At 39.0% G+C, this 26844-nt stretch overlaps 1 protein-coding gene across 11 annotated transcripts in view; it reads right to left on the bottom strand.

Annotated features, from left to right (window-relative positions):
- The window catches only part of ACYP2 (acylphosphatase 2), a 190171-nt gene extending 164365 nt beyond the window's left edge, over positions 1 to 25806 (bottom strand). For 2 of the 11 annotated variants that reach the window (XM_055540088.1, XM_055540096.1), the window contains exons 1-3: positions 25318 to 25329; positions 8495 to 8511; positions 6716 to 6825 (exon numbers count right to left, since the gene is read on the bottom strand). Coding sequence is in view for 4 of the 11 variants with exons in the window: in XM_055540104.1 (XP_055396079.1) it covers positions 6472 to 6535; positions 6716 to 6825; positions 8495 to 8511; positions 25318 to 25459 (333 nt within the window). In the remaining 7 variants the exon portion in view is untranslated. The other 9 variants (XM_055540104.1, XM_055540085.1, XM_055540084.1 and 6 more) reach the window with 9 other exon arrangements.
- Positions 25807 to 26844: the final 1038 nt, after the last annotated feature.

Here is a 26844-nt window from a genome sequence, read left to right as displayed (position 1 = left end):
GTAGGGAAATGTGCCAGGGTCTTTTAAGAATATTCTCTCTGAGAAGAGAGCATCACGTGATGAAAAAGCCTCACATGCCTTCTGCTTTGAATTGGTCCTGTGAGGATGCCAAGGACTTGCAGGAAGGCAGAAGAGATAGAAAGTTTGCAGGGTCCCAGAGAAACTGACCCCAGAACCCTAACATAATGAAGCCACTGAACCAGCTGTGGAACTACTACCTGCCCCAGTCTTTTTGGAAAGTAAGCAAAATCAGCCCCTTCATTAAGCTACTTTTAATCAGATATTCTATCTCCTGCAGCCTACGGCATCCTAACTGGATCACCCATTCTAACTGATCTAAATAAATCATGTCATAAGAACGGTTTAACAATTTTTTAAAGTACAGATCTTTTAGGCCCCATTCTCAGATCTTCAGCAAATAACAATAGACATATGTAATAAAAGGCAACTAAAAAACATAACCACTGGAGACTTAAAAAAAACACATAAACTGAATGTCATTGGATATTTTCTCAGAGAAAATAAAACATGAAATTACAAACTATCCAGAAAACAATGAAAACAACACTTTTTAACAAAAGCTATGGAACAACACAATGTGTTTAGGTGCATGCTAAGTTGCTTCAGTCGTGTCCAACTCTGCAACCCTATGACTCTACTAACCTATAGAAGCCTGCCAGGCTTCTTTGTCCATGGGGATTCTCCAGGCAAGAATACTGGAGTGGGTTGCCACACCCTCCTCCAGGGGATCTTCCTGATCCAGGGATCAAACCCGCATCTCTTTTGTCTCCTGCATTGGCAGGTGGGTTCTTTACCACTAGCGCCACAGAAATGCCTGCGTGCGTGCTTTAGTCACTTCAGTCGTGTCCGACTCTCTGTGTTCCCATAGACCATGGCCTGCCAGGCTCCTCTGTCCATGGGATTCCCCAGGCAAGCACACTGGAGTGGGTTGCCATTTCCTTCTCCAGTGATAAAGTAGGAAGTGAGTGAAGTGAGTGAAGTGAAGTCATTTAGTTGTGTCCGACTCTTTGTGACCCCATGACTGTAGCCTACCAGGCTCCTCCGTCCATGGGATTTTCCAGGCAAGAGTACTGGAGTGGGTTACAGAAATGCCTAATCACCATCATTAACCTAAAAAGACTAAAACTAAAGGCAACTGCCACTCATGTTGAAGACTTAGAGGCCAAGCAACAAAGAAGTAAAAAAGAGGGAATTAATAATAAAGATAAAGGTTGAAATTAAGGAAATGGAAAACCAAAAAAGTAGAAATGATTAATAAGTTCAAAAACTGTTTTTTAAGATATACCAACAAAATAGATAAATTTCTTCTGAGACTGATTAAAAATGAAAGTGAAAGTGAAAGTCACTCAGTCGTGTTGGACTCTTTGTGACCCATGGACTATACATTCCATGGAATTCTCTAGGTGAGAATACTGGAGTGGGTAGCTTTTCCCTTCTCCAAGGGATCTTCTCAACCTAGTAATCGAACCGCGGTCTCCTGCATTGCAGGTGGATTCTTTACCAACTGAGCTATCAGGGAAGCCCAAAGAAAAATGAGGAGAGAATAAAACTTTACAAGATCGGGAATTTTCGAAGGAGATATAAACACAGATACAAAAAAGATTTTTAAAATTATAAAATCTATGACCACAAACTTGAAACCCTAGAACAACTGGATAGTTCTCTAGCAAGATATAAATGAATCTGGGAACAAGTGGCAAACCCAAATACACCAACTACAATAGATTGGAAAGGCCTATTATTAAGAAGGAACTAAGACTGAGTGATTTCAGCTAACCTAAGAACAGTAATTCAGCATTATTTAAATTATCTTAGAATGAATGAAAAGGGAAACTTAATACATTTCATGAGTCAGCAAAATTTTTAACACCAAAACCTGATACGGTAACCACCCTACACCAAAAAAAGGAAACTATAATATTACTTTTTAAGTTACAGATGAAAAATTTCCAAATAAAACATTGGGAAGCAGTATTTAGGAATGACTCAAGACAATAAACAATATGACCAACCAGAGCTTCATTCAAGGAATACAAGAGTGAAAGTCAATGTAATGAAGTATATTTACCAAAAATCAACAGCACACATCAATATGCTTAGTGAAAAAAGAAAACCATTTTGAATAAAATAGGAAATCAGACAGGAATGCTTGCTATGGCTATTATTATTTAACACTGTCATGAGAAGGTCTGGCAAATGAAATAAACACTGGAAAAATGATACACTATTTTTGCTAATTACAGAACTGTATACTTAGGAAATCCAATAGACTGTAGTTTACAAAAAAAAAAAAAAAACAAAAAAAAAACAACAAACAGTCATATCTGGTAAAATTAACAAGAATATTTGATAAGGTAACTCTATGATACAAAATAAATTTACAAACATCATTAGGCTTTTAATATTCTGGCATAAACACCCAGAAACAAAAATGGGAAAAATATTCTACGCACAATAGTGAAAAAAGCAATACAATATTGTTATAGACTGAATGTATCCTCCTCAATTCAGAGGTTAATAACTTCATTTCCAATGTGACAGTATCTGGAGGTGGGGCCTTTGAGAGGTAATTAGGTCATGAGAGTAGAACCCAAATAAATTAGATTAGTGTCCTGATAAGAACAGGCCAGAGAGTTAGCTAGCTTTCTTTGTGCCAGTGGAAGGCAACAGTGAGAAATCAACTGTCTGCAACCCAGAAGAGCGCTCTCACCAGAACCCGACCATGCCTACACCCTGATCTTGCACTTCCAGCCTCCACAACTCTGAGAATTTCTGTTGTTTATAAACCACCCAGTCTAGATGCTTTGTTATAGCAGCCCAAACTGACTAAGACAAAGAGGAATAAACTCTGTAAGAAAAGCATAAAACCTATATGATGACAACCATAAAATCACACTGAAGGATAAATTTTAAAATCTGAGCGTATGAAAAGATATCTATATTCTTTTTTATATATAATTAAATTTATTTTTTAATTTATTTCTTTTCAACCAAAGGATAGTTGCTCTACAACATTGTGTTGGTTTCTGCCAAACATCAACATGAATCTGCCATAGGTAGATATCCATATTCTTAGATGGAAAGATTTAACATCAATTCTCTTAATATCATAAAAAAATGCAATTAAAAAGCAAGTAAGATATGGGCTCCTAAAAGAGAAAAGAGACATTAGGTATTATAAAAGCTGAGGAAATTAGAATAAACTATGGACTCTACTTAATACCAGTGCATAAGTACTGCCTCATTAATTGTAACATAGGTATCATACTAATATAAAAGGTAAATGGGAAAAATGTGAGGAGTACACAGAAATCCTCTGTACTATCTTCACAATTTTTCTGTAAATCTAAAACAGTTTTTAAAAATAAAGTTTTATTTAAAAAATATTTGTTAAGACAACTAAGTCTTTTTTACAAAAACCTATTCTAATTAAATGGATAAAGGCATCTAAAAGTTTAGAGAGAAAATAAATGCCCAAGAAAGCAAAAAAAGAATGAAAAAGAATAATGAAAGAAAATATACTATAAAGTCCCTGTAATTAAATCAATATGGAATATTAGTATAAGAATAGATACATCAAGCTATACTTGGTCATCTGATGCAAAGAGCTGACTCACTGGAAAAGAACTTGATGCTGGGAAATATTGAGGGCAGAGGGGAAATGAAGTGACAGAGGATGAGATGGTTGGATGGCATCATCGACTCAATGGACATGAGTTTGAGCAACCTCAGGGAGATAGCAAAGGATAGGGAAGCCTGGAGTAGTGCAGTCCATGGGGTCCCAAAGAATCAGACACGACTGAGCGACTGAACAACCACCACAACATCGAGATATATCAATCAGTGGACCAGAACAGAACACCCAGAAAAAAATCTAGTTTATATGAGATTTTAATAAATGAGAAAAATGTATTTCAATTCAATGGGCAAAGAGTGACTATTTAATAAATGGTGCTGGCACAACTGGCAAGCCAGCTGGTAGAAAACAGTCTTCACTCTTATAAATAAAAAACAAATTACAGATGGAATAGATGCCTATTGTAATAAATACAGCATTAAAAAATTAAAAGGAAAGCTAGGAAAAACACTTCAATCTGTTTTCTAAACCAGAAAGAAAAGACAGCCATATGTGAGTTTATAAAAATGAAAAACAATTTATGTGACAAAAGCTTTTATAAACAAAACTAATAGGCAAATAATAGATTTGGGAAAATACTTGAAAAAGAGATAACAGATAATGAGTTAATAGTCATCACCAATATACAAAATGCTCTTAAAAACTGGCAAGAGACAAACAATCCAGTGGGAAAATTGGTAAAAGATGCGAAAATGGAATCTATGAGAACAAATCCACACTGCATGAAGATGCTCCAACTAACTAGCAATTAGAGAAGTGCAAATTACAGTTAAAAAAAAAAATACATTCCTCTACACCCAATCAGATAAAAGAAAATTGAGAGAGCAACAACAGTCAACAGGATAAAGAGAAAAAATTTTGTTTACAGCTGTTGAAAAGCAGTTGGGCAAATATTTTTAAATTAAAAGTACATTGACACTTCAACCAACAAATCACACTCCTGGAAATAGATCCCACAAAAACAAAATCACAAATAATATGTTTATTACAGCATTGTTCTTACTGCAGAAAAAAATAAAAAGTAACAAAATGAGTTTGTACTATAAGGTAATAGATAACGAAACATTTATACTGTGGAATGTTAAGCAGCCATCAAAAAGAATGACTTAGTGGTATATCTTTGACTTGGAGGGATTCTCCTGGGTGTATTTTTAAATGATAAAGGCGAGATGCATAGAGGTGGATACACCATGATCCCATTTTTAAACAGTAAACATTGAACAAAACCCCCAAAACATATGTGCACCTGAATGTGTGTGTGTGTGTGTGTGCATGCACGTGTGTTGTGTGAATGTGAATTTGGAGACAAACATGGAAGGAAACACACAAGTTGCTAACAGAGATGATTGACAGTGTGGTGAGGAAGAAGGGTTTCTTGGGCTGAAAAGGAAAAATGGGCAGAATATATGCTATGATTACATTGATATTAAGGAAGGTAACGGAAAACTTGCTACAACATGGATTAGGGTACATCATGATTGGCGTGAGTGTCCATCCTCCACATGGTCCCCATTCTCAAATTATTTCACAGTCATCTAGCATTTTCTCATTCATTGAACTAAAAAAAAAATTAGTTCTGCATGTCAGTGGTAAAGAATCTGTCTGCAAATGAGGTGGGTTCGATCCCTGGATTGGGAAGATCCCGTGAAGAAGAAAATGGCAACCCACTCCAGTATTCCTGCCTGGGAACTCTCATGGACAGAGGAGGCTGGCAGGCTACAGTACAAATGGTCACAAAGAGTTGGACACAACTTAGTGACTAAAAAACAATAACACAATGTAAGTATCACAGTCTTCTCATTTGTGCATTTTGTGACTACTGAAAAATATAACTTTTTCCATTAAATATTACCCCACGTTATCAAATTGAACTTTGGACCCCACTCTTCAAGTTAAGGTATGGTTTAAGGACAAATGCAAATATGTACTTATATATAAAGAAATTGGAAAAAATAAGGAGTTGGTAGTTATATATTTCCTGATTGTTGAATGTCCATAAAGTAAAAAAAAAAAAAAAGTAGTAACAGAAAAATATGCATAAAGCTTCCTATTTCAGTAAAAACAAGCAAAACCCTAATTATAAATGTACAATTAAATATTTTAAGTGAAAAAGAAAGCTTCAGAAAGGATTCACAAAGTCAAGGGCCCAAGTTACATAAAAAGGAGGGAAGTAGAGGGGAGGGGGCAATTACTAGCTTTGCTTTTATACCTCTACGCATTTTATTACTTCATTTACTACAACAAGCAAAAAAGTATTGCTTTTGAAATCTGAAAATACTACGTAAAGAAAACAAAAATAAATTGCAAACAACAAAATAAAATAAATTGGGTATTAATGAGTACCTATCTCATAAGATCTATTGTGTAGATTAAATGAGATAACCCATGTAAAGTATTTAGCATATTACCTAATATGTTGCAAATGCTCAATAAATAGGAGCTATATTACAAAGAGCAGTGAAAATCAGGAAACTGAAAAGATAAGGTCTCTGAAAATGACATTGTGTGCACGAGACACTTTTCCTCTATGACTGAATCTGATGTCCTTTGCACTCCAAGGACTCTTACTATAGTAACTATACAGCTCATCAAACATAACTTTAATTGACAGTACAAATAAAATTACAATTAGACAAATAAGATAATTAAATAATACAAAGGAAATGGCAACCTTTTTGCCTTGCAGGTTCTTTAAGAACTTCAAGAACCATTCTGAAAGCACTATGCTCCTGCTCCTGTCACAACCACTTAAGATGAGAAATACTTGACCCTGGATGTCTCCCTTGGGTGACAGGAGACTGACAGAACACAGTTCACACAGATTGGAGAATGATGCTAAAGTCCTTTCTGAGGGTCTGCCAAGTGGGAAATCCATTCCTGAAAGTAAAAATTCCACTCTCAACTGTAAGAATTTCTTTGCTGGTCTGCGTCAAAACATGTTAGTTTAGTGATAGTCTACAAACGAAAATTGGTCCATCAATTCTATTCTTACTGTCCAACCAAACACTGAAATAAGTTCATAAATCACACGAGTGTGTTACTAGCCTCGTTACTTACATGGAATTGACTTTCTCTTCAGGGCCTTGCACTTGGCCTGTCACAGTGCCTTTGCTGGTATTCTTCACCCAGCCAACCACTCCAATTTTCCTAGCCTCATCTTCAGTGTACTGGTTTCAGGAGAAAACAAGAGAGACAAAGTCCAGCGTCACACTTGATCCTAACTTTCAAAAATGTATGGTCACAAAAAAGCTGATTATTTTTTTTCTAAAATATAGTCTATGCCAAAAATTATGTAGCTAACCTCTGGTAATACCTACATTTACAAGAACCTTCATTTAAATGGTTTTTGTCTTGTTTTGCTAAATTCCACATTCAGTAAAGACAAGCACGTTGTGAGAAAATAAACTGATGGTGGGAATTATTTCAGAAAACAATATCCATGATTCCTTTGGAATCCATAAAACTCCATTGCATTGCCCTCACAATCTCCTAATGCTAAGCTACTCTGTCAATCTGGGTTCCAAATGATGATCACTCCAAGATACTCAATCACTGAGGAAAAATATCTAGTTACAATCAATACAAAGTACTGAAAGAGAAGATTCCAACGTTTTCTCTTGACTCTGTACTTTCCAGAAATATTATAATTGTCTGAGTAAATGTATTTCTCCAATCATTCTTTTTTAAAATTCTTTTTCCCAATTCCAAATTTAGTTATGCTACTGGCACATGAAAACCCAGAAACATTCTGATTTTGAATTACTTTAACTACACCACAACAAAATTCTGTGGAACCAGTCTACTAGCACTTTTTAGAAACATGTTTTTCTCCTCTTTGGAGGCCAGAGTGACCAAGAGCTGTGCCTTTTGTATGCCCAACCAAATGAAGCAATACAAACCAAGATGATTACAGCTAGGATTGCTTAAGGGCTGGTTCTGAAAATAAGTCTTCCCAGAGAATAATGAAAAAGGAAACAATCTGAATTCTAGGGGAGGGTCTATCTCAAAATACAGAGACTCAACTTATGGCAACCTGTTCAAACTCTCAGAGGTTAGGAAAAATAGATATTCTTAAAGTATTTTAAAACAAGTAGATATTTTAAAATAAATATTTAAAAGACAACAAGGGGTTTTAACTTTAAAAACCTAGGGGCTTTCCTGGTGGCTTAGACAGTAAAGAGTCTCCAGTGGGAGACTCAGGTTCTACCCCTGGGTCAGGAAGATCCCCTGAAGAAGGGAATGGCTACCCACTCCAGTATTCTTGCCTGGAGAATTCCACGGACAAAGGAGCCTAGTGGGCTCACAAAGTGTGAGGTCACAAAGAGTCGGACACAACTGAGCGACTACCACTTTCTTTCACCTCGGAGTCATTTCCTTATTCAATGGGCATTTTTCATTCTGCATTTCCAGATGTGTATCTTTTTTCGGAGAGATTCTTCCATCCAGGACAAGTGGAAGATCCCACAATTTGTATTAAACATGTGTGTGTGTTTGCTCAGTCACTTCAGCATTAAGCATATATAACCAAAATGTTTAACTGGATCACCCCCAGAGAGGTACTTTTGAAATTCACAGAAATATTAATGAAAAACTAGGAAGCCTGTAATGGACTGCTAGTTTGTAACTAGTCTATTTTTTAATAGACTGCTTTTAAAAGACAGTCTTCATAAAAATCTCAGCCAGTAATTTGAAAGAAATACAAATATTTCTTCATTTGTGGCCAAGGACAAGATTAGAACTAAGTATATAGATAACTGCTCTGTCTCTGTAACTAGAAATAACAGTGGAGGGAAGGCAAAGACAGCAGAAGATAATAAACAGATTGTACTGACTTACCATTCTGAAGCAAACACCTGTATGAAAGAAAGATGAAAAGAAATGTTAGTTTGTCTACCTTTAAAAAACTTATATATTTCCTGACTTAGCTTTCTAGTTTATTAAACAGTAAGTAAATGAAATAAACAAAACCTTTAATATCTGAATGCCTTCAGAAAGTGCTTTTTAAAAAAATTCTTTCCTTTTAAAACAAAAAGAGAAAAGGAAGACTATTTTGGAGAAAAAGAACAATGTTCTGAAACCAAAGTACAATGAAATGCCAAACTGCATATCATTCTATTAAAGTGCTAAATAAAACAAAATAATTACTACAAGAAGAGTTGAGTATGCTGGCATAAAATTTACCCACCCTCAGCTCCTAGAATGATTTCTTTAAATGCAAGGACTAAATTCAAGTTTACATGTAATAAAACATTTCTATTTTAATTCCACATTCTGGAAAAGACAAAACTACAGAGACAAGACACTGATCTGTGATTGCTAAGGGCCGGGAGTGAGGAGAAGAGGGGTGCCAGAAAGGAGCACGAGGGAACTTTCGGGGGTGATTGGACTGTTTTATGTCTCAGCTGTGCTGATGGTGCTTACATGACTTATTCATCTATGAAAATTCATTCAACTGTATACTAAAAAGGGTAAATCTTACTGAGTGTAAATTATACCTCAATTATTAAAAATTAGGAAAAATATTGGTAAATCACAGGGGATAGATCAAATCCATTTCAGAGAGGTCCATTGCTTTTCCAAACAGCAATTGAGGCTGGTTAAAATGATACAGAAGATGAGATCAGTGGCTTAGATAATTGTATATAGTTTTATAAGCGGATTTATAACAAGGAGTATTATTTGTTTCCTGAGGGGAGTGTACTGTGGTACCAGATGAATATGAAAGAAAAGAGTAGTGGTGCAATAAAGACTGAGTAGTATCACAAATGAAATGTTTATGGGGCTATAAAAAAGATTTTAAAAGAAACCTATAAAATGTGGAAGAATGATGAGTGAAGAATACTGATTTGAAGGAGAATCAGAAAGGCAATCTATTATATAGATGGAGGGAAAGACACAAGTTAGTAGATATATTTAAAAGGAATGGGTAAAAAACTCAGGAGAAACTTCTGGTCAACCAGACCATGTAAAAGAAACAAAACAGGCAGAACCGTGGAGAAGCATGCAGTCATTGTATCCTGAGAGAGAGGGGATCCCAGAAGATGCTGATGAGCAGAGTTGAAGGTTTGGGTCCAGGCATATTGTGCATATCCCTTCTGAGTTTCTCAACAGTGAACAGTCCCAAATAATGTTAGCACTAAGAAAAGAAAGCACATGCAACTAAAGTAAACAGAAACTGGAAACACAGTCCAGCTCTTTCCTACTCAAAGAGTGGTCCAGAACCAGAGGCAATAGCATCCATCACCTGAGAGGATTTTTAGAAAAATCACTTTGCCAAAGCTATCTTGAGAAACAAGAATGGAACTGGAGGAATCAATCTACGTGACTTCAGGCTCTACTACAAAGCCACAGTTATCAAGACAGTATGGTACTGGCACAAAGACAGAAATATAGATCAATGGAACAAAATAGAAAGCCCAGAGATAAATCCACGCACATATGGACACCTTATCTTTGACAAAGGAGGCAAGAATATACAATGGATTAAAGACAATCTCTTTAACAAGTGGTGCTGGGAAATCTGGTCAACCACTTGTAAAAGAATGAAACTAGAACACTTTCTAACACCATACACAAAAATAAACTCAAAATGGATTAAAGATCTCAATGTAAGACCAGAAACTATAAAACTCCTAGAGGAGAACATAGGCAAAACACTCTCTGACATACATCACAACAGGATCCTCTATGACCCACCTCCCAGAATATTGGAAATAAAAGCAAAAATAAACAAATGGGACCTAATTAAACTTAAAAGCTTCTGCACATCAAAGGAAACTATTAGCAAGGTGAAAAGGCAGCCTTCAGAATGGGAGAAAATAATAGCAAATGAAGCAACTGACAAACAACTAATCTCAAAAATATACAAGCAACTCCTACAGCTCAACGCCAGAAAAATAAATGACCCAATCAAAAAATGGGCCAAAGAACTAAATAGGCATTTTGCCAAAGAAGACATACAGATGGCTAACAAACACATGAAAAGATGCTCAACATCACTCATTATCAGAGAAATGCAAATCAAAACCACTATGAGGTACCATTTCACGCCAGTCAGAATGGCTGCATTCCAAAAGTCTACAAGCAATAAATGCTGGAGAGGGTGTGGAGAAAAGGGAACCCTCTTACACTGTTGGTGGGAATGCAAACTAGTACAGCCACTATGGAGAACAGTGTGGAGATTCCTTAGAAAACTGGAAATAGAACTGCCTTATGATCCAGCAATCCCACTGCTGGGCATACACACTGAGGAAACCAGAAGGGAAAGAGACACGTGTACCCCAGTGTTCATCGCAGCACTGTTTATAATAGCCAGGACAGGGAAGCAACCTAGATGTCCATCAGCAGATGAATGGATAAGAAAGCTATGGCACATATACACAATGGAGTATTACTCAGCCATTAAAAAGAATACATTTGAATCAGTTCTAATGAGGTGGATGAAACTGGAGCCTATTATACAGAGTGAAGTAAGCCAGAAAGAAAAACACCAATACAGTATACTAATGCATATATATGGAATTTAGAAAGATGGTAACAATAACCCTGTGTACGAGACAGCAAAAGAGACACTGATGTATAGAACAGTCTTTTGGACTCTGTGGGAGAGGGAGAGGGTGGGAAGATTTGGGAGAATGGCATTGAAACATGTATAATATCATGTATGAAACGAGCTGCCAGTCCAGCTTCGATGCACGACACTGGATGCTTGGGGCTGGTGCACTGGGATGACCCAAAGGGAGGGTATGGGGAGGGAGGAGGGAGGAGGGTTCAGGATGGGGAACACATGTATACCTGTGGCGGATTCATTTTGATATTTGGCAAAACTAATACAATATTGTAAAGTTTAAAAATAAAAAAAATAAAAAAAAAAAATCACTTTCTCAGGCTTCTCCCCAGAACTAAAGAAACAGAAACTCTGCAGCTTGCATCCAAGAATCCAGTTTTAACATGCTCTCCAGGTAATTCCTTTGCCCACTACAATTTAGAGGTTGCTGCTGCTGCTGCTGCTAAGTCACTTCAGTCGTGTCCGACTCTGCGACCCCAAAGACGGCAGCCCACCAGGCTTCCCCGTCTTTGGGATTCTCCAGGCAAGAACACTGGAGTGGGTTGCCATTTCCTTCTCCAACGCATGAAAGTAAAAAGAGGTTAGCTCCTCTTTAAAGGAAGGTCTGGGAAAGGCTTGAAAAGGATTTATATTGCTGGTAAGGAATTGTATCACAAAGGGGAAAACTTCAACCTTGCAGAGTACTGCAGATCTGATGCGCTCCCCACTAATGTTGTTCAAATTCGTGTTGGTAATAAACCATATACCTGCATATCAACATTGCTTCAGCTACTTCACAATGCAACACTATTTGAAAGAAACTACAGACAAAGAAAAGGCAAGAAATCCCTGTGCTGTACTCTAACTGGACTTGGTGTTGGAGCAGAGCAGGCATAATCTATCACTCAGGTTGCTCGCTCCACCCTTAACCTCTTACTGCCAGAAACACAGGAGCTGCCAGAAAGGGAGTAACAACAGGCTGCCCATTCCCAAGCCCCACCCCACCCCACCCCACTCCTGGTGACGAGCGACATCCTGTCAACATTTATGAATCCCCAGCAGCCTTTCCACCAGCTATCTGTAAACAGATGACAAAAAGGCCATTTTCTTAAGGTGACAGGGTTTGAGGAATTTTTCTAAGAGGTATCCAACACAGTGCAAGGTGAAGGAAATTACCTACTCTAGTCTGTTAATGAAACAGTCTTTTCACACAAATAATGTAAGGATTCGGCAACACATAACAGGCACACTATTAGACATTCTAATTATCCACTTAATAAATATTCATTAATTGTCTAATTCTAAATGTGGAGAATGAGATGAGTAAATAAGATAGTCCCTGGCATCTAGGAGCTTACAGTCTAGTGGGCAAGACAGACAAAACGGCAATTAAAATGTAAACCACAACAGATCCAAAATTTCAGTTATAAAATCATTAAGTACTAGAGATATAATATACAACATGATAAGTATAATTAACATATGAAAGCCATGAATAGAGTAAATCCTTAGAGTTCACATCACAAGGAAAAAAAATCTTTATCATTTCATTTTGCACCTATATGAGATGATGGGTATTCACTACTAAACTTACTATGATAATAATTTCATGATGTATATGTCACATCATTATGATGCATACCTTAAACTTATACAGTTGTTGTTGTTTAGTCTCTAAATCATGTCCCACTCTTTGCAGCTCCATGGACTGTAGCATGCCAGGCTCTTCTGTCCATGGGATTTTCCAGGTAAGAATTTTGTCATTTCCTTCTCCAGGGGATCTTCCTGACCCAGGGATCAAAACTCTGTCTCCTGCATTGGCAGGCAGATTCTTTACCACTGAGCCACCTGGGAAGCCCCCAAAATGTATACAGTACTATCAACTATATTTCAATAAAAATGGGGGAAATTTTTTAATAAATAAAACAGAACAATTATGAGTTGTAAAATGCATAAATCAGGATGCAAGTGGGAGTTCACAGGACAAACAAATGACAGTCCTTGGGTGATTTTAGGGAAGGCTTATTGAAAATATGCTTAGAGTTGAGACTTGGATGATGAGCAAAATTTAGTATGATGAGAATGGAATAACATTACAAACGGAAGAACATGTGCCAAGTCCCAAAATCAAGTACATGGGTTATTTGGATACCATACATGGTCAAATATTCAAAATCATGTCATTGCACTCATTTTACCAATTATTTCTAGCCTCAAATTTCGTTTAAGATTTGCTAAAAAAAAGTTTGTTTTGACTGTTTCTAGAAAAATGGATAATAATGTCTTTACAGCCTAGTCCTAGTTATCCTAATCTCTCAACTGACCCACAGTAATGGCCCCCTACACTAGTCTCTTTACGTCTAGCTCTGCCCTCCTACAGTCTAGTCTCCATAAAGCAGCCACAGTGGTTTTCTTTCCTTAAGTGAAATCACTGCTTCCACACCTTAAAACTCTCTGGTGGCTTCCCATTACACTCAAATATAGTCTGGTTACCACAGCCTCCAGGTCCCTTTCTAATCTTTGTCTCATCTCTTAGGACTCTCCTTTGCTCATTCCATTCCAGCCAAATTTTTCTTTGTGCCCCTCAAAATGCCAAGCGTATTCCTGCCTCAGAGCCTTCGCATTTACTGTTCCCTCTGCCTGAAATGGTCTTCCCTCTGCTCTCCTCATAACTAGCTCCTTCTCATCGTTCATGTCTCTGCTCCAATGTCATCTCCACAGAGAAATATTCCCTAACCAATTTCTCTAAAACAGCAGTGCACCCCTATATGTTTCTGGGATATGCATAACACCAATTACCATATGGTATTATTATGGATTTGTTTACTTTTCAAAATTTCCTGTCTACACTGTCAGTTATATTTGGGCCAAATTTTCTCTGTCTCATTCACCACTGTGTCCCCAACATCTAGACCAGACCTTTGCACATAGTTGTATTCTGAAAACAACATAGCTGTTGAACGATAGAACAACTAGCTGATAAATATTTAAGTGAAATGTTTTATTGTCCTGTAATAGTTTATTATTAACATCGCAAATATATATGCAACTATATTGATTAGAATTTAAATTTCATTTCAAAGTGATGATGATAAATTTACTGCACTTGATGCTGGAAAAAAATTATAAGAATTCTGTGTTGATTCTAGTATAACTTTACTACTTTATCTAAAGGATAATATAGAGTGTTTGGTGTATGTGTCTGTGTATTTATATACTATATACTATAAAGGGTAGCAAAAAGTCACTAACTAATGCTTAAGTTGACAAATCAAGAAATAGTAATATGAGTATGTTGCTTATAAATAACGGCTTAATGACCATAAAAATTGAAAAAAGAAATGTCCTAATTAGTTGTCTTATAGAACTTAAGAGGCCTTGGGACTAGGAGACTAAAGTAGGATATGGTGACTGTATTTGTAATCATGAATGGTAAGGGCACAAACACATTTATTAAGCAAATCCTAATACAACAGAACTAAAGGACTGTCCTTTACATTTAAGAGAATTGTAGGCTAAGTTCATACTGCTTGACAAATTGGGTAGATAATACAAGTGTTACCCAGTGCTTTAAGCAGTGATTCAACTGAAAAAACTTAAGACTGAGATAAATCATATATGAAAGATTCAATATGTTCAGTTCAGTTCAGTTCAGTCACTCAGTCATGTCCGACTCTTTGCGACCCCATGAATCGCAGCACACCAGGCCTTCCTGTCCATCACCAACTCCCGGAGTTCACTCAGACTCATGTCCATTGAGTCAGTGATTCAATATGTACTTAACAGAAATTCAAGTTGTCTTGGTTATAAATGAAATGTCTTGAGACTGAGACCATGGAGATCAAAGGCTTTCTGAAATATGCCCTTTTGCATCAAGACTTGAAAAATAATACCAAATGTAATTACTATGCTGTTAAATGTAATTAATATATGAATATCCGTGGCAGACACTGTTAGTTGCTTACACAAAACCCACTTTCCCCTTCTTTTCTAACAATTTTTATGTTACTTTGGGGCAACAACATGCTCTTCTGCATTTCCCAATCTTCCTTCTACAAGGAGGGGCCCATGAGATATAAGCTGAGGCATCAGCTGAAGCTTTCAAGAAAGCTCATTGGCAAGGGCTGACTCAGCCAGGGGTCCATCTTTGTACCCTCTCCTCCTGACTATATGGTGAGCGTAATGACTGGAGCTATAACAGCCATCTTGAAACCATGAGGGAAAGCCCAAGGAAATCGCAGAGACGTTGGCTGTGACATCCCTGAGGGATGGGGCAGGTGAGGAGTAGGGAATGAAAGGAACTGTGGGGCAGGAATTCTTTGGTGGGGGGTGATGGAAATGTAATAAATTACATAGTGATGATAGCGCCAAGTGCTTCCCAGATGACTCAGCGGTAATGAATCTGCCTGCCAAAGCAGGAGATGCAAGAGATGTGGTTCAATCCCCGCGTCGGGAGGATCCCTTGGAGGAGGGCACGGCAACCCACTCCTGTATTGTTGCCTGGAAAACTCTATGGACAGACGAGCCTGGCAGGCTACAGACCATGGGGTTGCCAAGAGTCAGACACGACTGACCTACTGAGCATGCACGTGTGCTGTAGATTTTACAGCTTATTTCTGGAGGAGAAAGTTTCTTTGCCCTTGTAATAGTGCCTTTAATGAGGATAAATATCCATTCATGTGTCACTCCTGGCCACTCTTTACCTGCTCCTGACTCCTCGGTGGGGACACGCAGTCCAGTGGGTAAGTTTGGAAGGAGAAGCATACATAGGCCAGGTGCTTCCTCCTTTTCTTTCTGGGAACTAGATACTCAAAGGAGTCACCCCTTCTGCTCTGCCCATAGATGAGGCCCTGCTGGAGTCTGGGGTGCTGTGCTCAATTCTGCAGTATAGATCATTATAAAGTTCACTTGCCTGAAGACTGAGACCACATCCCCAAAACTCTGCCTTACTCATTGTCTTGTGTGTGTGTGTGCGTGCTAAGTCGTTTTAGTAGCATCTGACTCTATGCGACCCTATGGACTGTAGCCCGCCAGGCTCCTCTGTCCATGGGACTCTCTGGCCAAGAATACTGGAGTGGACTTGTCAATAATTCACATAATGAAAAGTGGTGTTGTTTACTGGGCCCCTCAACCACAACCCTTATTTTAAAGCCTTAGAAGGAATGTGTATCAAGATGTATCAGGACCTCCAGCCCATTAGCTTTCTGAAGCAGTGAACCATGCAGAAACTAACTCTTCAAAGCTCTATAATACACTTGGAATTTTCCCAGAGTCTTTCTGAAAATCCTGATCCCTAGTTTGAAGTATACTGTGTAACAGAGGGAGGTCCATATAGAAAAAAAGTGAATGTGGCCACAGTTGATCAGCATTGGCTGGAACTGAGCACTCTCAGGCCTGGGCTTGTATTGGAGATGATGCTTCCATGAGCTTACATGGCCTCTCTGCACTGCTTCCACCCTGCTTGCTAAAGAGAAGGGAAGCTGATGTGACACATGCAGGATTTTTACAGACACATTGCTCTAGAAACTGGGACAGACATCAGCCGCTTCAGTCATGAGTGACTCAAATACAATATGCCACTCAGTCCAGGCTCAATCAGCTGCAACTGGACCTTGCTTTGTGAAAAGATGTGTCAGGCAGGAACTCTGAGGTGAATATTTGCAAAGCAAATCATACTTTCAATCCACAAAGAAACATTAGTATTTAAATAAACCATATGATGGATTTTAAACATCAGCGTCATTTCATGAAAAATCAAATTTTCATATTAAACTGTACCCCCTTCATCCTGGGATTTGACTGCGTGTGTCAATTTTGAATGCAGGAAGCCATGCAGTCATTACCTTACAAAGTAGCCCGTAATGACTTTAAACATCTTTAACTGTTAGAAAGGTCCTCCTTCTATGGAATAAAATTCTGCCTCACCTCCACCTTTCACCATCCATCTAGGATCTGTCCCCTGGAGCTACACACCATGGGATGTTTCAAATAGTCTAAACAGCCATTATACTACTGTTTCTTCTCTAAGCCAACTATCCACAAGCACTTCAATTTAATTTGAGATACATGGGAGTCCATATCAGAAGCACAGCCTGTAGGGGATATAAAAACAAGCTAGCTTGACCTTTAAAATGCCATCCTTATTGTCTCGGAGAAGGAAATGGCAACCCACTCCAGTATTCTTGCCTGGAGAATCCCAGGGACAGAGGAGCCTGGTGGGCTGCTGTCGATGGGGTCGCATAGAGTCGGACACGACTGCGGCGACTTAGCATGCTTGCATGCATTGGAGAAGGAAATGGCAACCCACTCAAGTATTCTTGCCTGGAGAATCCCAGGGATGGGGGAGCCTGGTGGGCTGCTGTCTATGGGGTCGCACAGAGTCGGACACAACTGAGGCGACTTAGCAGCAGCAGCAGCCACCTTATTGTCAAGTGAGAGACACAGATATGTGTATACAAATAAGTATAGTTGAAAAAAGAATGGATTTGGAGAAATAAAAAACAAGAAATAGAACAAAAATAAAAATCAAGAAATAGAACAGAATTACAAATGAAATGCTATAGGGAAAAAAATGAGAACGATAATTAATCATATTTCTTGACTTTAATGTATTAAAACTTTCAACCACTAAAACCCAACTTTTCCACCTACCTGTCTACATAGGAAAATCATGTACACCTAAATCATGTGGTTTCTAACCAAACTATTCAGTCAGATCAGTCGCTCAGTCGTGTCCGATTCTTTGTGACCCCATGAATCGCAGCACGCCAGGCCTCCCTGTCCATTCAGTAATTCATCTCAATTTTCATTTTAAGAAATCTTAAAGAAAATTGCTATTTATTGTTGTAGTCCAGGAAGGTACTCCCATTCTAATCTGAGTCAACACCATCAAAATGAACTGTTGAATTTCTAATGTACAGGTAAACTAACATATTGCCACAATCCACTTCTACAAGTGTTGTTAGTATTCACCTGAGCATTGGTAAAGCATCTATATACACTGCTTAATCAATTCCTCATTCAAAGTTACAGATTATATTATTCTAAATAACTAATTATGTATAGGAACATAATAAACCATGCCATAGAGATGAACGCTCTAAAAACACAGGTCAGTCCCCTACTCCCCTGTCCCTCATCCTAAAGCCCCCAGTGCAGCAGAAGTTGACGGGAAAAAACATGGAGCTTCTTGAGAATGTGTAAATAAAGTAAAGGACAGAAAGGGAGGTGGAAAAAAAGAGTAACTTAAGAGTGGACAAACACTGTCTCAGCCAGGTGATCAAGGTTTTAACATCAACAGTGGTAAGTCATGTGGACAGTGTGTACATTTGATACAGTGTGAAGAGAAAAGCACTTTGCCTCTGTGGTCTTCCTCCTGATAACCCACAACCTTGGTCTTATAACAAAAATACTAGTCAAATCCCAGTTTGGGAGCATTCTACAAGGTACCTAGCCTCAAACCACTCCTCCAAACCACCAAGGTCATGGAAAACAAGGCAAGTCTGAGACACTATCACAGCAGAAAGAAAACTAAGAGGACAAAATGACTAAATGCAATGTAATAGCCTAGATGAATGCTGAACCCAAGAGGACTTTAGAAAACAGACTTTAGTTAAAAATAATATATCAATGTTGGCTCACCAGTTCTGACAAAGGTACCATACAATGGAAGAAGTTTACCATAGGGGAAACTGGATGTGGAGTATACAAGAATTCTCTGTAATATCTTTCTAACTTTTCTATAATTCTAAAACTGCTATAAAACAACAAAAAATTATTTTTTTTAAAAAAAGGGAAGGGATGGAAGTTCGGCAATGGAGGGCAGCTGAAGCCTGATGGAAGAAATGCCCACATACTGAAGTATGGGGAAGTCATGCTGGCTCATCCAAGAGTTACCTTGACTTCTATGCTAACTAAAACAGTCTATTTGTGGGTTATCAAACATAACACTGTATATGTGCTTTAACTATTAAGTAAAAGGGTGTACTACCAAGAAGTAAAATATATTCATGTTAAAAATAAAGATTAAGAGACTTCCTTGTCCATCAAGTGGTTAAGACTCTGCACTTCCACTGCAAGGGGCATGGGTTACATCCATGGTTGGGGAACTAAGATCCTGCATGCCACACAGCGTGGTCAAAAAATAATAAAATAATAAAGATGAAATCCCTCCCTTTCTGGGACACCAGTGCTGGTGGTCCTTTGATGATAAGACTTTCTTCCCAGGTGCTAAGGTTAGTGACTCACTGTGTACATGCCAATCTAGTTCTTTGAAATCTTGAAGGAATGAATCCCTAATTTGTTAGACGTTCTTTGCTTTGATAAGATATAAAACTGTGCTGGAAATCATGCTTCTCCAGAGGAGTTCCTCAGAATTATCTGAGGGACTGTCTCCCAGGCTATAGTCCTTAGTGTGGCTGAAATAAAACTCTTTCCAATTCCCATTATAGATTGCTTTTTGATTATTTCTGTCAACAAGGCTACAGCTCTATGTGTGGACTTTGCAGAAGGGTCGGAGAAGTAAACCCACTATTTGTAATATTATTTCCATAAATAATTTTCCAGAGTTTCAAACAACCAACTTATAACTATTTCTTGAAATGCAATCTGTTTGCAAATTAGGGTATGTGTATTTGAGAACAAGGAAGAGTATTTTTGACTTCTGGAACATTTTGACCACCATTTTGTCACCAAGGATGATTTAAATTCAAACATTCTAAATATAAATATTACAGCACAAATTTTTGGCTAGAAGGTATTTTCTGTCATAAGCTCCATCAAGCTAATTCATTGATCAATTTTCTATCAGGACAGGACAGTCATTTTCCATTTTTTCCATATTAATTTTTATATAATTTAGGGAATTTTCATTAATAATAGTTTCATTTAAATATTTTAATGACAATTTATCAGTCTATATTTTGTCCATTTTACATGTCCTTATATCTTCCTCCATGGTAAATTTACTTTCATAACCATTATTTCTAACAAGCCAGTATTCACTAAGATTTTTATTATGCTACACTTTTAAAAGATCTCTTTATTTTTCATTTTATATTATTAAATTCATTTTTTAAGTTTTTATTATTTATTGTCAATAATTTCTACACTATTATTATGACTCAGACAAAAAGCTAATGGTTTGTATTTATTTCTTAGGTAAGCCACTAGAAAATTGTGAGCAGTTCTGTAAGACACAGAGGGACACAGGCTGGTGCCACTGCCAACAAGTAACAGAGCGGGTCAGAGACTGCAGTTCTGAGTGAGCTGACTGCTCACCGACCAGGTCAAATGTCCTTGGAGCCAAAACGACCAAAGAAACATCCTTAGGGTCATCTGGAATGATCTAGATGTCCAGGTCCAAATGTCCTACATCAGTTCATATACATGCTCAGTGCGTAGGTTAGGAGGAAGGCAAAATAAACATGGAAAGGGCATTGAGAGGAGGAGCAATAGGATATAGTGACTAAGAGCACAGGCTCTGGTCACGGTTCAAATCCCACTGCCACCACTTAACTCACTGTAACCTGGAAGAGTTATTTCACTATGTCTTAATTTCTCCATTTGCTAAATGAGGAAGCTGCTTGAGGTCATAGGGTTGAGGATTAAATGAGTACAGAGCTTGGCACACCCTAAATCCTCAGCAAATGTCAGTGTATAGATGTGCAAATATGTGACTATGGGTTTGTCCCACAAACTAGGCCTTGATAAGCCAATAGTATGCATGTACTCTCACAACTTAATGACTGAAAAACAACTTTCTTCCACTTAATACACTGTAAACAACAGAGGTCATTGCACTAAATCTGATTTTTAAACCTGACTGTTTATGTATGGGGCTTTCCAGGTGGTGCTAGTGGTAAAGAACCCACCTGCCAATGTAGGTGATGTAACAGACTCAGGTTCAATCCCTGGATCAGGAAGATCCTCTGGAGAAGGGCATGGCAACTCACTCCAGTATTCTTGCCTGGAGAATCCAATGGACAGAGGAGCCTGGCAGCCAATGGTCCATAGGGTCACAGAGTCAGACACAAACGACTAAGCCCACATGCAGTAGGATGCTCAGCACAGGGAACACTCTCAGTAAATGTCATACACGTGCGTGTGCACACACACACTCAACTACGCCCATAACTGTCTAGTAAACAAAATACTTTGTCAAGTGACCTTTGTCAGCATTTTCATATTTTATGTCATATTTTACGTGCTTCAGTGACTCTTTGGGTCCATTGTCAGTGCAGATTACCATGTCCCTGGGTACACCAAAGACATGGTAAGGCATGAGGGGTACAAGGCATGAATAATTTTAAGTAATCAATTTATTTATCTTCAACTCCCATATATATTTTTTCCCCTAAAACTGACCTGCCTTGAGGAGACAACAGTAATCTGTCTTTATTTTCTTTTCTTATGTCCCTTTCCAGTTACCCTTTGAAAAAAGGGCCTATTTCTTTACAAAAGACATACTTTCACCCATTCTTTAGCTTATTCAGGTACATTGCCCCAAGGTGCAAAAACCTCTAAGTACCAAAATACAAAGATAATTTAACCCTCTAATCAAGGTTTCATAAAACACCCCCAGCTTTCTCCTGAAGACATGAATTTCCAAATAAATTTACCTTCTAAATAATGTTTATCATACTTTTAAATGTACTTATATTATTTTCATCAAATGTATTCTAATAAGAGTCACAATAGTAACTTAAGCCAGAATTAAAAAAAAAGAATAGAGCTTTATGATCAAAGGAAATTAAGAAAATATATTATACACACATATATATGTATATACATACTGCAGAAAAGTTCAGTGGGTCACCAATCAGAACCACTCAAGCATAACACTCAGGTAAAATTCTGTGGGGGAAATTGAATGGAAATCAAATTCAAACAGAAAAAAAGTATGATGCAAACTTGGGTGCAATCTCAAAAACAACAAAATGATCTCTGTTCTTTTCTAAGTCAACAGTAATCCAAGTCTATGGCCCAACCAGTAATGCTGAAGAAGCTGAAGTTGAACGGTTCTATGAAGACCTACAAGATCTTGTAGAACTAACATCCCAAAAAGATGGCCTTTTCATTATAGTGGACTGGAATACAAAAGTCAAGAACTACCTGGAATAACAGGTAACTTTGGCCTCGGAGTACAAAATGAAGCAGGGCAAAGGCTAATAGAGTTTTGCCAAGAGAACACACTGGTCAGAGCAAACACCCTCTTCCAACAACACAAGAGACGACTCTACACATGGACATCACCAGACGGTCAATACCGAAATCAGATTGATTTCTTTGCAGCCAAAGATGAAGAAGCTCTATACAGGTAGCAAAAACAAGACCGGGAGCTGACTGTGGCTCAGATCATGAACTCCTTATTGCCAAATTCAGACTGAAATTGAAGAAAGTAGGGAAAACCACTAGACCATTCAGGTATGACCTCTATCACATCCCTTATGATTATACAGTGTAAGTGACAAATAGATTTAAGGGATTAGATCTGATAGACAGAGTGCCTGAAGAACTATGGACAGAGGTTCCTGACATTGTATAGGAGGCAGGGATCAAGACTATCCCCAAGAAAAAGAAATGCAAAAGGCAAAAATGGTTGTCTGAGGAGGCCCTACAAATAGCTGAGGAAAGAAGAGAAGCTAAAGGCAAAGAAGAAAAGGAAAGATACACCCATCTGAATGCAGAATTCCAAAGAATGGTAAGGAGAGATAAGAAAGCCTTCCTCAGTGATCAATGCTAAGAAATAGAGGAAAAAACTGAATGGGCAAAGACTAGAGATCTCTTCAAGAAAATCAGAGATACCAAGGGAACATTTCATGCAAAGATGGGCACAATAAAGGACAGAAATGGCATGAACCTAACAGAAGCAGAAGATATTAAGAAGAGGTGGCAAGAATACACAGAAGAACTATACAAAAAATATTTTCATGACCCAGTTAACCACAATGGTGTGATCACTCACCTAGAGCCAGACATCCTGGAATGCGAAGACAAGTGGGCCTTAGGAAGGAAGCATCACTACGAACAAAGTTAGTGGAGGTGATGGAATTCCAGTTGAGCTATTTCAAATCCTCAAAGACGATGCTGTGAAAGTGCTGCACTCAATATACCAGCAAATTTGGAAAACTCAGCAGTGGCCACAGGACTGGAAAAGGTCAGTTTTCATTCCAATCACAAGGAAAGGCAATGCCAAAGAATGTTCAAACTACTGCACAATTGCACTCATGCTAGCAAAGTAATGCTCAAAATTCTCCAAACCATACTTCAACAGTATGTGAACCATAAACTTCCAGATGTTCAAATTGGATTTAGAAAAGGTAGAGGAACCAGAGATCAAATTGCCAACATCTGTTGGATCATCAAAAAGGCAAGAGAGTTCCAGAAAAACATCCACTTCTGCTTTACTGACTATGCCGAAGCCTTTGACTATGTGGATCACAACAAAATGTGGAAAATTCTTAAACGAGATGGGAATACCAGACCACCTTACCTGTCTCCTGAGAAATCTGTATGCAGGTCAAAAAGCAACAGTTAAAAGTGGGTACAGTTAGAACTGGGAACAACAGGCTAGTTCCAAATTGAGAAAGAAGTACATCAAGGCTGTACATTGTCACCTTGCTTATTTAACTTATATGCAGAGTGTATCATGCAAAATGCTGGGCTGGATGAAGTACAAGACGGAATCAAGATTGCCAGGAGTAATATCAATAACCTCAGATATGCAGATGACACCACCCTTATGGCAGAAAGCGAAGAACTAAAGAGACTCTTGATGAAAGTGAGAGTGAAAAAGTTGGCTTAAAACTCAACATTCAGAAAACGAAGATCATGGCATCCAGTCCCATTACTTCATGGCAGATGTATGGAAACAGTGAGAGACTTTATTTTGGGGGGCTCCAGAATCACTGCAGATGGTGACTGCAGCCATGAAATTAAGACACTTGCTCTTTGGAAGAAAAGCTATGACCAACCTAGACAGCATATTAAAAAGCAGAGACATTACTTTGTCAACAAAGCTAGTCTAATCAAAGCTATGGTTTTTCCAGTAGTCATGTATGGATGTGAGAGTTGGACTATAAAACTAAGCACCAAAGAATTGATGCTTTTGAATTGTGGTGTTAGAGAAGACTCTCGAGAGTCCCTTGGACTGCAAGGAGATGCAACCAGTCCATCCTAAAGGAAATCAATCTTGACTATTCATTGTAAGGACTGATGCTGAAGCTGAAACTCCAATACTTTGGCCATCTAATGCAAAGAACTGACTCACTGGAAAAGACTCTGACGCTGGAAGGACTGAAGGCAGGAGGAGAAGGGGATGACAGAGGATGAGATGGTTGGATGGCATCACTGGCTCTATGGACATGAGTTTGAGCACGCACCAGGAGTTGGTGATAGACAGGGAAGTCTGGCAAGCTGCAGGCCATGGAATCCCAACGAGTCCAACAGGGAGAGTGACTGAACTGAACACTTTCTGTTTTGAATGAATGATGACAAATATTAAATCACCACCATATTTATATTCCACTGGATAAATTTTTAGTGATTTTTAACATTTTAATTTAGAAATAATGATAGTTACAATAAGCCAGACATTACATCCTTTGCAACGATTTAAACTTATGACGGAACAAAAAGAAGATAACAATAATTCTTTTAGGAGCTACACTGGCAAAAGTATTACCACCCTACAAAAGGAAGCCTCCAACACCATCTAGGAGTCTATTCTGCAACAATTTTACCACAGTAGTTTCAGTGGCAAGTAACGGAGATCACTAGTTCACGGACCCTCCTCTTTTCCTCCCCCACTTCAGTTTGCCTTCTCGATCGGGACCCCTCGCACTCCCTTAGATGGCCCACTACCAGCGCCCGGCTGTTCCTCCTTCTCCCGGCCTTTCTCCCTAAGGCGTCTCCGGCTCTCCTCCCCCGTCCACCCCGGCTCTCCTGCGCATGCTCCCTTGGTCTCCTTCCCGCCCGCTGTGCTGTGTCATGGCCGGGCGGAAGTCCCAGCCACACGGGGCAAGGGTTTCTAAAGATGGGCTGTGGTTGTCGCAGCTTTCTAGTCTTCCTCCCCAACACCTCTTTGATCTCCCGCTGTAGGGTGGTCCCCTACCCTGCACTCTCCCGAACACTTCGTAGTCCACGGATTTGAGTGGCCTGGCGGTAGACATGGCGGCGGCGAGCCCTCTGCCGAGGAGCCGGAGCGGGGTTCGGGGCGCGGTGACTGCGGCGGCCGCGAGAGGGAGGGGGCACATGGGACCGCTTGGCGCACCCCGCGTCTGACACCGGCCCGGGACGCGACGCGCCGGGGTCACGCGTTGGGAGGTGGCAAATGAGACGGCGGGGACTGGGAGCGAGGGCAGCCGGGGATACCTGGAAGACAGAGGCCGCTGGGCCCGCGGCGGTCGGAGGGCTCCTTTCCCTGCCCCTCCCTGCTGGGGGAACCGGGCTCGCTTCCCGGGAGGGACGCCCGCTCCGCGGCCCTGCGGCTTAATGGACCGCGGCGCTCCTTCGTCTGTGTTTGTAAACAAAAGCCGGAGGCTTGGCCCAGATGTTGGTAGTTTGGTACCCTAAAATGATTGCTTCTGAAATGAAAGATCTGCTAGCCCACTATTTCAGAGTACTTGGTTAGTAAATTTTTATTAAACGTTTAGGTAACTGCCACAGTGATTTTGAGCCGTTCTTAGGGTGGCAACAGCATCTGCTTCTCAAGTCAGAAAGGCTTTGGGCCTGAATCCATATTCTAAATGGATTCTGATATATTCTAGGACAAGAAACTTTAAAAACCTAAACGTGTTAAACAAACAAAAAATCTTGTCTGCTGTTAACGGATATAGCTTTTTCTTAAGGTGTTTGTTCAGCAACACCCCCAATTGCCTGGAAGGTTAAAGCAGTATATACTTTAGAAAATTTTACTTCTTGGTGAGACTGTTATGTCTTAAAGCAACCCACCACTCCAAAGAATGTGGATGCAGCTATTGATAATCTGCTGCCTTCTAGAATTACAAATCCTTTTACTTTTGAGAATTTGCGTTTTCAACATCTTTATTGGTTTCAATACTTTGAATCTGCCACAGAGTTAAAACAATCTTCTGCACCCTGGTTCAACATTATGTGCTAATTCTATTAGTACCAGAAATGATCTAAAACTTGGTTAGAATGTGGTTAAACCATTTTAAAGTTAAATATATTCTGGAGGTGCTAATCCAGGTAATTTTATGTAATGAAGATCATGGTTTATTGCAGAATCCTCATAACTTATTCTTCCTCTCATCTCCCTTTCAGTTCATTCCATGCAGATCCTAGAATCAGTGTAAGTCTCATGTCCATCTTTTCAGTGACATATCTTCAAAGTCTTTACAGTACATTTCAAATAAAACCGTCCCATTCAGTAGACATGAATTTGAGCAAACCCAGGAGAGAGTGAAGGACAGAGGAGCCTGTGTTCTACAATTTATGGGTTCACAAAAAAGTCAGAGAGGACTTAGTGACTGACCAACTTCAGCATCCACTAATCTCTTATTAGGACTTCCCTGGTGGCTCAGATGGTAAAGCGTCTGTCTACAATGTGGGAGACCTGGGTTCAATCCCTGGGTCTGGAAGTTCCCCAGAGAAGGAAATGGCAACCCACTCCAGTACT

Source organism: Bubalus kerabau, chromosome 11 (assembly GCF_029407905.1).
Source record: "Bubalus kerabau isolate K-KA32 ecotype Philippines breed swamp buffalo chromosome 11, PCC_UOA_SB_1v2, whole genome shotgun sequence".
In the NCBI taxonomy this organism is placed as follows: Eukaryota; Metazoa; Chordata; class Mammalia; order Artiodactyla; family Bovidae; genus Bubalus; species Bubalus kerabau.
This window is presented reverse-complemented; position numbering and strand designations above follow the sequence as displayed.